At 42.5% G+C, this 14,931-nt stretch overlaps 2 protein-coding genes across 3 annotated transcripts in view; both read right to left on the bottom strand.

Moving 5' to 3' along the window:
- LOC128072182 (uncharacterized) overlaps nt 1-14,931 on the bottom strand; it is a 406,177-nt gene that overhangs the window by 310,099 nt on the left and 81,147 nt on the right. The gene's annotated exons all lie outside the window — the stretch shown is intronic.
- Nucleotides 1-14,931, bottom strand: part of CUNH1orf21 (chromosome unknown C1orf21 homolog) — an 88,013-nt gene that overhangs the window by 32,972 nt on the left and 40,110 nt on the right. For both annotated transcript variants that reach the window (XM_052665715.1, XM_052665714.1), the window contains one exon: nt 334-428. In XM_052665715.1, coding sequence (XP_052521675.1) covers nt 334-428 — 95 coding nt within the window. The remainder of the gene's footprint in view (nt 1-333; nt 429-14,931) is intronic.

Genomic DNA, 14,931 nt, shown 5'->3' with positions numbered 1-14,931 from the left:
ATAGGTTATTTTATCATGGCAGGGTGCTGCCGTTTTACCACCGACTCGTTTGCAAGACAGACACACATATTTCAAACTATATATATTTACATCTGCAAAGGAGGTGAGTATAATCATGGAAGCACTCCCTGCAGAGCCTAATTCAGAAAGACAAGCAGGAAGCAAAGCTGTATTTCACACTGTCCACGTGATCTTCACAGCCAGGTATGGCATTGTCAGGGAAGTCCTCTTGCTGCGTGTAAGCTGCAGGCTGAATGTGCTGCATGTTGCATATTTCATTACAAAAGCACAGCCACATTATTTCATTAGAGAAGTGATAAGTTCAATCCTTACCAAGTTTTCTTGGTTCCTGGCTGCTATTTTCTGATCATCTTCTCCCCCATTTTTCATGTATTTGACCTCTTCCACTGGTTTGATCCTATACTCATCTGAGCACCAAGAAAAAAAAAGAAAAAAAAAAGTTTTGAACCAGTGTAGTTCGGCAACCGGGAAAAAAGAAAAACTTGAAACCAAAACAGCTGACTAGAGAAGGCCCTCATCCAGCAAGGCAACTAAAACCCACACGTCTGTAGTTTGAAAGGCTTAAATGGGACTGCTACCAAGGACGTTTCTGGCTGAAGCTTTAGTCTGGCCTCCAGAGATGGGTAGGCAGCTCTCCTGCCTGGCCCTGTAAAGAGTGGATATTGGGTATGTGAGAGGACATACTCTTCCCAGGCTCCCTGGTTTCCTGTATAGATCTTCTGAATATAAAGAAGCTCTTGGCTCCTGCAGCCTCCCAGGTTTTTCATTGGCAGTGGGAAAGGAAGCAATACACACAGCTATGATGCAGAGGCTGCTCCTCTATGTTCTTTGCATTAAAAAACAAAAAATCAAGCAATGCTGCGAAAGTCAAATCAAAAATTAGGTTACAATCCAGGAAAAACAAAAACAAAAAAAAACAAAAAAAAACAAAGAAAAACACTCCAAAACACTGCATTTTTTCCATTATTTCTCCTGCACTGTTTCAATGGAGCTAAAAGGTACCCCATGACAGACAGCACGTTCCCACACAATTCTCCTCCCCCACTCCTCACCACAACCGCTTTTCCTACACGTGAAAGTCACCCCGGGAGAGATCCTACATGCAAACAAGGAAAAAGAGAAGTAAGTAGAGAAAGAAGTAAGACTGCTTTGCCCTTACTATTCTATCACGCTTCAGCTTTTCAAAGAGCTCAACTCCCAGCTCCAGTGCCAGCCCTGCCATGTCCTTTTACCTGCAGATGCTAACAGCATCACTCAGAGTTGGGTTTTCTTTACTTGGACACAACATCCCCAAACTCCCATGGATTTTAGGAAAAGGGATTCTTCACTTCCTTTCTCTCAAGCTCAGGAGCCCAGTGATTGCAATAACAACAGGGAGCTATTATGCCTTTTTGCCTGGCTTCTCTGTGCAGCAAGCCAAATCACAGGAAAGATGCCCAGAGCTCTGGGCCCCCATTCCTCCCATCAGATATACCATGCAGAAGAGATGCAAGGACTGCAGCCTCGGTAAGCGTATCAGTGCAAAATGAAATGAGATACACTAAGTGGGAATAAAAGATGAAACCTGGAAATGGAAAGAATTTCCATTTCCATTTTCTAATGGAAAGAAACCACACAAACCTTATTAATGGCGTTTTCAACCCATTCCTTGGGGTGTCAAGCAATTTGTCCCTTGCTCAGGGGAAAACAAAGCAGAAATGGATTTTCCTGGGTTTAATGTATTTAAACAAAACAAAAAAATCACTTATTAGGAATCTCGCTTTCAGGACACTATGAACAAATGAGTGTAGGTCAAATAAGCCTAACTTTGAAAAATCGATTATTTTAAGATAGAGGCAGGTTCTGCATTCAGTCTAGTAAATAACTTTTTTTAAATAATTAAAAACATTAATAGAGAGCTTAAATAAAACCACAGAATGTATCAAATAGCAGCATTTCAAACGCAGACTCAAAACAGATGTAAGAGTTTAAAACACACTGGAAGAACATGAATTAAGAATTATTATACTGGTATACACGAGCCCATTTGCTGAACCTTTTGCCTTTTTAAATGGAATTAAGGCAGTCAGAAGGTGACACGCCATAAAACCAAAAAGCCTTAACACAAAAAAGCCAGAAAATTAGGTATGCTTGATTGACTGTAATATCTGTACCTAACTTATGTTCTTCAGCAGGGAACATCCTGAACTGTGTAGGGCTTATAAAGAGAACAGATGTTGGAGAAACTGGACTGTCAGACCAGGCAAGGATGAGGACTGTGAGGTGCATACAAGACATTTAAGGGATTTATTGCACAATTTGCACAGATAACTAACAGCGTGGATTAGTAAATGTGCTTTTGCCTCATATTTATCAATGTAATAACTATTCAATTATCTGTGCAGCTGGCATGACTCTTCTCTCCACCTTATGAAAAAGGTAGAGGAAAAGCACAGATGCTTGGATCAGTTCGTGCTTGAGGCACGCAGCAGCAAGCTTCCCAAAAATAAAACAGTCACTTTTCATCATGTTTCTAGGACAAGTTGAACAAACCATGTCAACTAGCAAGTCTTACTTCAGGGAAACCTGCCTTCTTGTTGGGAGAATGCAAAAATAATCAGGCCAAAGTTTGCACATGCTTCTGTAAGCACTGGTAACATCAGTCTTTTAATAGGAAGTGTCTTACTTATACCCATCTATTATATAGCATGGGTTTGGGCATTAGAAATCCCTACCCGCATCTCCAAAGGGATATAAATTTGCCAAAACCTAAAGCTGACAATCTGCCCTAAAACCTAAGTGGCAAACTCTTGGGGATGAGGCACGTGAAGAAAGCAGCAGGCTGAGTGAGCAGCAGGCATACTTCAATGCCTAAATAAATGATTAACGGACCAGAGTGCCAGGCAGCAAGCAACTCCATCAAACCTAGGTGTTGTGAGCTAGCAGTGCACGTACCAACAGCAGAGAAGCACAGCAGGGGCCTGCAGGGGGTGACCATCAACCTGAGCTCAGGAAAGGGAGCGAGAAGATAGGGCCACAATCAACTGCTGCATCACACACACAGAGATGGACAGAACAGTCAGCACTGTGAAGTCTGAAGCAATGATATTATTCACAAGCTCCTACTACAGGCAAAATATTTTCCTTAACATATTGAGCATAGGTACAACATATTGGCATTGTTTTCTCATACTGAGTAGTCACTCAGTGGGGATAGGAATAGATAGATATGATTCCATGTTCAAAGGGAAAAAAACAGCTGACTACTTAAACTGTCATCAAAAGAAAAAGGAGGACATGCCAGTGACTACAAGCCCCACAGCTTCCAAGGCACAGACAGGGACTGCTGGAAACACCTACAAGCAGAACTACCCAATTTATTGAGGAATAAAAACCATTTCTGATTAACGTCAGTGGCCACTGAGCTAAGTTGCTTAAATGCTCACAACTACCTGAATCCCCGCTGAAATGCTGACATTTATACATGCAACCCTCTTGGTAGCTGATGAGAAACACTAACTTCTGTTTGCATCTCCCTCTGGCATTTACAAAGGCTTCATCCTTCATGTTCATGTGGAACTTCCTTAATTTTCTGGATCAAGCTAAGCTGTAACACTTTTACGAGCTCCTCACAAATCTCTTCGAGCAGGGATCTGACATGGGAAATGCAGAACAAGCCCTGAAAGCAATGGGATGAGTCAGTGTTAAGCCCTTTCCCAGCCATTTATGCTAACTGTAATGAGCCTTTTAGCAACCAAAGGGGTGCCAAGCCAAGGGAGAAGGTGCTATCCAGCATCTTGGCCAGCTGGGACACTGCTAGTGGGTGAAACAGATTAGAAATGAGTCTGACACGTAACACCACGTATAGGACTACAGCCATTATGTCATACATACTAAATATAGCAATTACATTCAATTAAGTATTTCACAAAGTCAGGTCGTGCGCTGCATCAATCATGTTACTACTGTGAGGGCAAGAGCTACATATAGATTTTTTTGACCAGCTGATGGTAACATCTATCCTCTGTAGATAACATATACTGGAGATGTCCAGAAGTGTGTTCGGAAGTCAAGAATCCTGTGGTATTTATGAGATTGTTCTGGCTCTGAAGTTACTGTCAGGATAGAAGCAAGGTAAATGCAAAAGAATGGATGTTTAAGTAACAGACAGACCCAGATGTACACCATTGGAGGATGGTTATTAATGGCTTTAAAATAATACGAAAATTACGTTAAAGACAGGTTGGGGAAACAGGCTTTTGATGCATTCCCTACAGGTAACACCTCTGGTATTTGCTAAAACTGCTCACCAGGTTTTGCTTGATCAGGTAGGGGTGCATCTGCTATTGATGCACTTTGAGATACGTTGGTCTGAACGATCAGAAACCCATCCAGAGCAATCCTGAGGTGTTAATTAGGTCCTTCCTGACCTCAATCAAATCTGACAGTCGACAAGACATTGAAAGCTGCATGAAGCTCAGGATAAAGGAAATTACACAAAGTTCTGTGTATATGTACCTCACTCCATCATGCTCATCAGCTGTACCTTTTTCTTTTTCCTAAACACAGTTTTATATCAAAATGGACAGAAGTGAAACATCTTCATGCTTCTTTCATGCGCAAAATTAAACGTCAAGAAATGAATGTGGTTAAAATTTTAGGACACTGACCCTCAGAGCTAGGTATATGTACAAAGAGCAATAAATCTGCATGCTTCTCTCATACATATTCATAAATATATATTTAAAAAAATATAGAAAACTACTGCCTTGTGCCCTGTCCCTGGAGGCGTTCAAGGCCAGGTTGGATGGGGCCCAGGGCAGCCTGGGCTGGTATTAAATGTGGAGGTTGGTGGCCCTGCCTGTGGCAGGGGGTTGATGATTCATGGTCCTTGGGGTCCCTTCCAATCCTGGCCATTCTGTGATTCTGTGATTATATAAAAAGAGTTGCTGCAGCAACTCAAATGGGAAAGCAATGTGCTTTCAGTGCTGCTGTCACAGCAAATGCAGCACTGAAGCAAAGCAGTCTCATTGAATCATAAGAAAAATAATATGAATGAACCACAGATTAAAACTAGAAATATTATCAAGCGTAACGTCCACCATAAAAACCATCACACAATAGAAACCAGAAAGCAGTGCCATCCCTCACACAGAGCTCCTTGGAAGGGTGATGAAAAAGGATTTTTAAGTTGAATACTCTGCAAAAATTCTCAGTAGGCAAATCTTATGAATGAAGATCTCCATCTGGAAGCAGATAGTTCTGCACAAACATGTCACCCAGTTGCCATGGAAATGTGACAAAGAAAAACAGCACCCATTAATAACAATTTCAGTGATAAATGAGCATATCAACTTATAACACTGAAACAATTAGAAGAGGGGGAAGGAGGGAGAAAAAAAAAAAAAACAGAAAAAAATCCTTTTGGCTGTTCCTATGAGAAACATTTCTTTGGTACTTCCAGACATCGCTGCAAGCGCCATTACCACAGCAACACTGGTTGTGATGCTGTTTCTGGGCCTATTTGAAGCTAACTAAATAAGCACCACAAGAGCACCAAAGCCAAGCACAAGGCATACACCTCGACCAGTGAGACCTCTGGAGAAACTTCCCGTTGATCAGAAGTTCCTCGGGTCCACCAGCGCTGGGCAATCCATCACCCTGCTGATCGTGCTGCCTGCGCCGACACAAACCAAATGAAAAACAGCTTTGGAAGGGTGCCAACCAAGTTTGCTCAAAGGTCTGTTGGAAAATGTTCATCCAGGTTTCTGAAATGAAGTTACTTGCACCTGAACCCAACGTGCAACAAGGCGCTGCTGCAGGATGAGGTACTGAGCACAGCACAAGTGCACAAACAACACGCCAATTTTGCCAACAGAATCACCAGACAGAAAAGCTGTTTAAAAATCTGCATGTATTACACAGATTCCAGCATGTCTGAAAAGATCACCCTGAAAGGCTTTCCTCTTCCTACACCACCCTAAGCTGGCCTGGAGAAACGTGCCTGCTGCAAAAGATGTATGAGACTGCTAGGATTCATTTCTGGAGGGGTGGAAGGGGACCACGACAAACTAACAGAAAGTCAGATCTGGAAGGACCTGGCCCTGAAGGCAGGCAGGACAGCAGCAAGTCTTTGTGACCTTTTTTTGAGCAGTTCCTTCTACAGCCCTGTAATATATCTAACGCTTTAGGGAACAGCAGCTCCCTCAAGGGTGATGCCTGCTTTAGAATGAACAGGGAAATTTTAGCAAATTCCCTCCTACTTCACCAGACTACCCCTTTCCAGGCCCAGCTTACGACAGCTTCCAGCACCATTCTTCCTGGGCTGATGAGTTTGACAAAAGCACGGTTCTGTTAACTTGAGCAGACCTTATCTTGATTTTTTGCTTCTGTAAAAGCACAAAAAAAAAAACACCTCACATACCTCATCCTTCATTATAACACAGCCACTAGTTTCCAGTGATGCAAACAGCTCGCAGCTCTTGCTCCTTTTGGTATCCCTGTCTTCTGACACAGAACAGCAGGGCTCAGCTATGCCTGGAGGAGGACACAGCGTTCTGCCAGCTGCAGTGCTGGTGCTGAGTGAGTGCCTCAGCACATGGATCTTGGGTTTTGCTTTTATCCCCTCTCTAACAGGGACAGCTGATTATGAAGCTGTAATTTAACTCCCTTGTTTCCACTGGGCCAGTTTTCAAATCCAATAGACAGCTTGCAACTGCTGTATGCCCACCTTGGGCACTCAACTCATCACTTGGTTTCTTCGTGACCAAAAAGCTCCTCCGGTTAGTTTGTATTTGGTCTAGCATGCAGTCCAAGTACCATAAACACCAACAGTGTTACGCATCATTTTCTATCACATTATGCATATAGCATCATGTTAAGTAACTTTCCACCAAAGGCACTGGCCTGCTACAGTGCCTTATGCCTGCTAGGTCTCTGACAGAGGTAGGGCAGACGAGAATTCAACAGGGAAAGTAATTTTTAAATTAACTGTGGCAGGGGGAGAATCAGACATCTTAACATCTTCCTTGATCCCACGGAGGAAAGAAAGGCTCTGTTGTGCTCTGGCTCACTCAGGCTCACAGATAAAAGGCTAGAGATGCTCCTGAGGAGATCCACCAGGGATACAACCAATGTCCAGCAGCCAGATTTCTGCATCTTTTTAATAATTTGTAGGATAAATTCATTCTAGAAAGTTAAACTGCACAAATGACCAACAGCACAACTTGTCCAGTTACCAAACAAGCCATCTTTCATTACACAATATCCAGACTTTTTAAAGACCCATTTGTGTTCTAGACCTGAGGAAGCTCTATAAATAAGCTGGTATTGAAAAAACAGTCACAGTATAATTAAAGAATTTTGTGCACTTGTGCATAACTAAGCAACCAAAACATAGTTAAGATGTGCATGTGTAACAGACTTTCAGCTATGCAATTTTTGTATAGTTTAAATGTAAAACTCAAACATATATATAAATGTTTTCATGTAATTCATTTGTAAGTTGGATGCAAGCTTATTCCAAGGAAACCATTTCTCAAGTGGAAGAGATTATAACAATGGTGATCTGCAGGAAGGATACTCAGTAAATGTAATTATCTAGCCCACTAAAAAGATCAAATTGAGAAATGAAACAGAGAGAAAACAAGCAGCAGAAAGATATTAAAGGCACAGACGGCAGGAAAACAAAGGATTGCTGCCTTGAGAAATACAGCTATCAGGTGAGATCATCAGACAGGTTTTTGGGTACAGGCTGCAACTTTCTGTTAGGCCATCCCCAAACCACAGCACTGGTGTAGCACAGGAATGACCAGGGAAGGTCTTAGCACAACCCACAGGAACTGAAAATTCAGCAGTCCACCTCCAAACAGTTCTTACATGTAAACCCCAGAAGTGTATTTGGAGGCAAGCAAATGGTGCGACCCTGCCCTAAAGAAAACACTGCACCACTCAAACTGCAACTAGAAGATTCAGGAGCAGAGGAAGGGAGAGAAAAAAAGATGAGCAAGGAGCTAAACTTGGAATGCAAGGAACCACAACGCAAGGAAGGCTAAAACTCTCCCTCCTTTGTTTCGAACCGCAGCCCAATGTACAGAGCACCAAGAAACCCGCATGGCAGTCAGTAGGTTTTCCAGAGCACCTTTCTTCTCCGACAGCTTTCAAAGCCTTTCGTGAACACTGAGCAAAACCTCTCCAAACTCCCAACAGGTGAGCACTGCCTGCCTTCCATAGGTGATAACCGCGGCCTCGGTGATGAAACAACTCAGAGGCTGCAGCAGTTCAGCAACAGGGAAACAGGACTGGGTAACATCTGTATGCCTTACACAAGAAAGCTTCCCAGTCAGGAGCAATCCAATTACAAGCCACAAGCCTTGCAAACTTGTAGTCATGGCCCTTTACACCCCTTGCAGTGCCTCAACTGCTGAAGACCCCAGCTTATAAAATAGAGCATAGGTTTTTGGATGCAAAAGATCCAAAAGTGAATTGAATTATTTTACTTGCAGGCCATCTGAAGAGCTTGAAATTAACCTGTAGCAAAGATCAATATTTGATCTTGGTTATGATGCCCATAGTTCATTTCTTGTCTCTGAAAGATGCCCACCTCCCTCAGCAGCATCCACGTTGTGAGGCTTCATCTAAAACCCCAAAGCAAACACCTACCACCCATGTGGCACCAAAGCCACTTGGTACAGCATCCAACAGGTGGTGACAATGAAAGGGAGACCCTAAGGGACATTAGCAGGCATGACTTGAAGTACTGGTCCCGTTTGCTGCCTGCTTTCTTGCAGCAAAATTGAAGGTGCTGCATGCAAGCAATGCACAAACATGCACATGTAGGATATGCTGGAATGCAGAGGATTGGATTGAAAAGCAAAAACAATAAAAAAAGCTAAGGGTTTTTCATACCCTCTTTCTGCTCATATTGTTACATTCATTTAAAAGTGTGAGAAAAGGCAGTTTTTAAATAATAACTAAACAAAAATAAACAATGTGTGCCTAGAACGCTTACACTAGTCAAGTACTGTCAGTTGAAACTATCCCAAGATCCTCCAAATACCTGCAGTTAGAAATTCAATACACAACATTCAAAACACAAGGGGTAAAAACATAGAAGACAGAATTCAGGGCAGAAAAGATCTCAAAAATCATCACGCCCAACTGTTAACCTAGCACTGCCAGGCAGGGCATGCCTAGAGCCACCCAGCAGAAGCCAGGCTGGTTTTATATGCCAGCTGCTCACAGGCAGCGATGTGAACATTTCCCATTTGGAGGTGCATGTTCCGTGCTGAGAAGGCTCGGACCAAGACACAATGTTGGGTTACATGATTTATTTGAAATAGCCAGGAGGGTTCAGTGCTTTGGAGAAGCATCCAATGGAGAAACGTCTCCTCCTTCAGCACACAGATGAGGTCCAAAGCACACAAGGCAACTCAAGATTTCAATGGCTTTTAAGAAACCAGTTTCAGAGCAGTTAACCTGTAAACATTTCTCAGGCTGTGTATGCTAGGGTACACAAATATTTATTTAGCACCTTTATTTATTCACCAGTTTTTTCTGTTAGTAGATACTCCTACAATAAAATTAAAGTCTGAAATTGCTTACATGTTTCTGCAGCTTCACCAAGGCTGAGGCTTACATGGTGAACTGGAGAATTTTCGCTCAGAGTGGGGTTTTCCTGGCCAAGGTTCAGACTTTAGGTTTTCTTTTCTTTGTGGCCAAGAACTACCAGATTTGGAAAATGACAAAAGGAAGGTTGCTAGAATTGAAAGCACGGTGGCATTTTACCACCACTTTTACTCATTTCTACTTACAGGTAGGTAATGAATACCAAGGATTTTTACCTTTCCAAGATAAAAGTTTAAAAACGATAAGTCTGATATATAAAACAACTTCTTTCTGCACTAGGGCTGCCAGAAAATACATCCCAGCCTCTTCCTAGCAAATATCAGAGGTGGATGCATGTCCCTATTTATAGTACACTAATGCAATTGTGAAATGCACACACTGTACACTCTGCGTGCATTAAACTTTGGCTTTCATGGAGCTAAACAGCTCCTGGGATGGGTCCTTTCCAAGAATAAAACTGCATTAACTCCATCCACATATCAGCTGCTTGCAGAGACTCAGGGTGCTCCTGGGGCATCTCATCCACCACTGTATCTCTTTTGTGTGCTGTGACACCAGAGTGCAGACTGCAAGAAGTGAAACTTGCATTAGATTACAAAGTGGGGAAGTTACAACCTGCCTGTGATTCATCCCTCCCCTCAAAATGATGATAACAACTGCTCCTCCACCTTTTGTTCTACTTCTTTCTTGACACAGTAAATCCCTGCCAAAGGTGCATGGTTAGGCGTGGGCCATGCCAATGGCAGTGGTACCCAGGTATCTGCTCAGAAACACAGGCATGGCTGCAAAGCAGAAAAGAAAGAGTAACAGTACCAGAGAAGGTCTGCATAAACAGTGTTTGCTAGAAGGACACTGCAAAACAATTCCCTCATTGAGGAGCTTTCCCACTTCCAAATTATCCACCTACATTTGCAGACCACTGACAAAGCTGTCAGTGATTCTCAAGCGTTTGATGCACCTGAGGCCAAAGGGCTGCACACAAGGAGGGTATCTCACACCTTCTGGCTAACAAACATGACTTAAACTACAGGGATTTTTTTTTAAGCTAAGGAACACTGCATCATTTAATTCATCTGATACCATTAATCTCAAAAAGCAGCAGCAAAAATTCAGAACTTGTTCTGTTAAATTTAGTACATTGTTCTTTACTTACACGTATGAAATCATCAGCAACATTTAAATGGCAAAGGTCTGCTGTTCATTTGAGAAAGTAAACTCATTTAGGGTCTCATTTTTTTTTCCAGAACAGAACTGAAATAACAGAAGACAGAACGCCGTGTATGCTCCACTTTTCTTTATTGCTCCATCTTTGCTTCCTGCCAGGAGAAGCCACGATGAAGAAGGGGAAGGCTTTATCTGGCAGCTAAGCCACCTGATGGATATAAATGCATTCCCTTCCAAAAGGGCCACAAAGCAGCAGAGAGCACAGCAGTGCCAAACCACAACCTGCTCATACTGAGCTGCTCCCTAAGAGAGAAAGAGACGTGCGCTGCTTTTGCACATCTCCTGGCTGACCTGCCCTGAGCAGACACTCACTGGTGGATACCAGAAGTTCCGTGTTTTCTTCTCCTTGCCTCCTACTTTGCTTTGAAAGCTTTGATATCTGCCGTGGTATGAAAGAGGCACTCCTGCTTTGTGCAATACAAAGATAGACATGAGGTGTGGCATGGCTTCATCCAGACAGGCAATTGCCAGACCTGATCGACTCCAGAGTTCCACCCAAGCAGAAGCTGTTAACCACCGTGTGTGTAGCCCGGCAAGCGGGAGAGACTCCTGAACTCATCCCAAAAAGGAACTGTTCCACCATCTAACCTTGGATTGCACAGGAGGAATGCCTTCAACCACTGCTGGAGACTTCAACAAAATGATCTGCAACGTTCTAACACAGCACAACCCAGTAATCTTCCCACAGCCACTCTGCTGTCACTTCCCAGACAGTTCTCATAGCTTCTCTCTGTGTGTACTTGCTGGAGAGGGATGAAAAGCTTGTTTTGCTTCTAACCATGAAGCACACCCAAAGCCCAGAGCTTCTTCCTCACATTGCAACAGCAGTGCCTATGATTACAAAAGAGCTATGAAGACGAGCCTCCTCCATGCACAAAAGATAAAAACACCAAGTCTGAATTCACAGGGAAAATGCTCTCTTCAGACACGCACACTTACCACTAATGCACCTCTATAAAAAGTCTGATAGCACAGTATGATTTTATTTTGATTTTTTTTTTTTATAAAGAAAAACTATGTTGTCGCTTCCTTATGGGAATAAAATAGTGAATTATTGACTTGCTAAGGGTGTTGTCCTACTTACACAAATACACCACGAAACCAGATTACCAGGATGATGTTATTACATTTCCCATTGAAAGACTGTTTTGTTTTATTTTTCTCTCTCACTTCCTGAAACAGTTTTGTTTAATACTGGCCCATGTTTACGTAGATAAGAAAGCAGACTGTCAACGAACCAGCTTAGAACAGCACAGAATGAAGATGCTGTTTAAACAATAAGCATAATTCCATTTAAAAAGATGCTGTATCTTATCATGTACTTGGGATCTCTTCTCCCACCACAATTCCTTAAAAAGTAATTAAAAAGTTAAGAAAACCAGCATCCAGTATAATTATGGAAGATGCTCATGTATCCGAATGTAGTTCAGCTCCATACAACAACACACTCATCTGCCCATCTCAGTTTTTCAAGCCTTCAAGCAAACCCTGCTTTACAACACGAGCTGCTCAAATCAGGAGCTACGTGGAAACAACCGCTGCTGGAGCTCAGCTGAATGTAAGCAATGAAAAGCTTCTCCTTTGAAAGTCAGGATGATATTTGAGGTCCTGCACCTCTGCCCCATGAGACCAGAGTGTGTGCCCAACCCCAGGCAGCTCCACATTATGTACCACGTGCAGCAGGTGCCAATGGTGGGACTGGATATATTTATTCCTGTTTGAAAATGTCTGTAAAAGTTTTTGTCTCAAAATATCTGCCATGGTATTAGGGCACAGCATGATGCTGGCTCCCTGCTGTGCAATCACTGGGTGTTGCTAAAACAAGGAAGGCCTGACGTCGCAGAAGCGTGTCGGGACAGACAAACAAACTGGAGCAATTAATAGCTGAGCGTTAATCAGCTGATGAAGAAGGTCGATAAAATAAAAGCTGTCAGACAGAGAAAGCTCCAGCTAGTGCAGCAAGACCTCCTGCTCATAGCACGCATACATGGCTCAAATTAAAGAAGTTTTGTTCCTTCAGCTGCTTCTTTCTATACAGTTTCAGTTCAGTGAGGATGACCACAAGGAAAGACAGCTTGGCCACAAAAAAGAAATTCTCATTCTCAACTTCAGCACTTTTTTCTGACAGCTGAGGAAAGAGCCAACACTGATGAAGACACTTCTGATACATTCTTCTAACTTCAAATCTTATTCTAAAAGCTTCCCAACTTCAGAGCTTCAAATGTGCAGAAGACTGAGTGAAGAACTGTGTGCACAAGAGCTAGATGGAGGAAGGCAGGCTTGGGAAGCTGACCTCTCATTAATTAAGGACATCTGAGCAGTCTGCTGGGCTCGCAGATGTTTTGAAGTACCCTGAGCAACACTCTGAGCCTGAAGTCTTGAGTAGGATGATGCTTCTTGGCTTGTCAATCAAGGAAAAAGCCTTCCAAACAAGAGAGATACTGACGTGGATGAGACAGGGCAGGCACGAAGATGGAGACAGACAAAGCAGCAGTTAGCAGCAGTCAGACAAAGCCATAAATACACGGGTGAAAAGACAAATCTGTGATGAGTTTCAAAACCCAAAGTCTTTGGGTTCAGTTGAGCTAGGGCAGCTACCGAGCAGCACGTCTGTCTTGGGGTTAAGCTGAGCTCTTCCATTTGCTGAGAGAAGGGAGTCCTTCCTGCCAGGCTGCTTGCTGCTCTCCTGACACTGCGCATCCACTGCCACCAGACAAGACAGGTCAACACCTGCCATAGTTAAAACTGTGACCTTCCTGCTTCAGTTCCACATGATGGCATTTTCAAGGGGGTTGGGAATGAGCATCCACACAGAAGAAAACTGTTGAAGAAAAAAGAAGTGAGGAAGAGCAGAGCAGACACACAACATGCCGGTCTACGAGCAATCTGGCATCAGTTCCTGCGGTTCAGTACAAATCTCCATGCCATCCATCTCTAAAACAAGGGTGGGATAGCAGTACAAATCAGGAAAATTGTGAAGGCAACTACACAAGAGCTCACGAAGCAATTGAATATTATGCTTATTGTTTTTCAATCTCATTATCATACCTCAAGGCTAAAGATCTCCTTTTCTTGCAATGTCCTCATTGTTATGAGACAAATTTGTTTAAACACTGCTGTGTTTTGCATTCAACTTCACTTAGATTGGTTTAGCAAATGGAGCCGCTGTTAATAACAGAAATCCTATCTGGCAATTGCAGCACTGATATTACCAACCTGCCAAGAGATTCTTACTACTCCTACATTTGCAAAGCACTCGAGAGCTCCACATAAACATCTGGATTAGACTCTCAGATTACTGAGCACATTCTAAATAGCTTTTTTTTTTCCAAAACAAATCATATTACCAGTGATTTTCTTACACAAAAATTACACCAATAACCTCTTCCCCAAATGAACATACCATGATTTTTTAAAAAGGAGTAAATACAATTAATCTAGCAGAGATGTTACATTATTAAAACATATCCTGCAATCAACAATGCTCAAGGCTCTATCGTGGCATTTGGTTCTTCATTGGTATTTACGTTATTACAGATCTTATGTATCACCCTGGAAATCAGCTTTGAAGTTGAAATGATGAATAAATGAAGATTTATTATTGCTATCCTTATTAGAGGGATTTTAAAGTCATTAGAGACCAACAAGGCATAATAATCATATTATATTCAATCTTCTCTAGAACATCTCCTTTGATAGGCCTGCTAACTCAATTATTTAAATATACATTACAGCAAATTGCAGGGTGCCTTCTTCAGTTCGGGATAAGACAAAAAGTTTATTGTTTTGTTTGCAGTTAAGCAGAACTTGCTGTTAGAGAATTCACAGGTACCCTGGTGGGTTTCTTAGTTTTAGATTCAAACTTACGATGAACACCTGGCTCAGTGCTCCTGCTCATCTGCTCAACTGGAAAAAGAGCATTAAAAGCCAGGGAGGCAATAAGACATTGGAGCATGATCATAACCTGCAGTGACATTTGAAAGTCCAAAAACAATCCTCAGAGAAGTGATGATCTCGCCAATAGTCAGCAGTCTTGGCTACAACCAACCACCAGCCGTGAAAACAAGAGCAAGCATTCAG

The sequence above is a fragment of the Tympanuchus pallidicinctus genome, unplaced genomic scaffold (assembly GCF_026119805.1).
Source record: "Tympanuchus pallidicinctus isolate F22 unplaced genomic scaffold, pur_lepc_1.0 scaffold7, whole genome shotgun sequence".
Classification (NCBI taxonomy): domain Eukaryota; kingdom Metazoa; phylum Chordata; class Aves; order Galliformes; family Phasianidae; genus Tympanuchus; species Tympanuchus pallidicinctus.
This window is presented reverse-complemented; position numbering and strand designations above follow the sequence as displayed.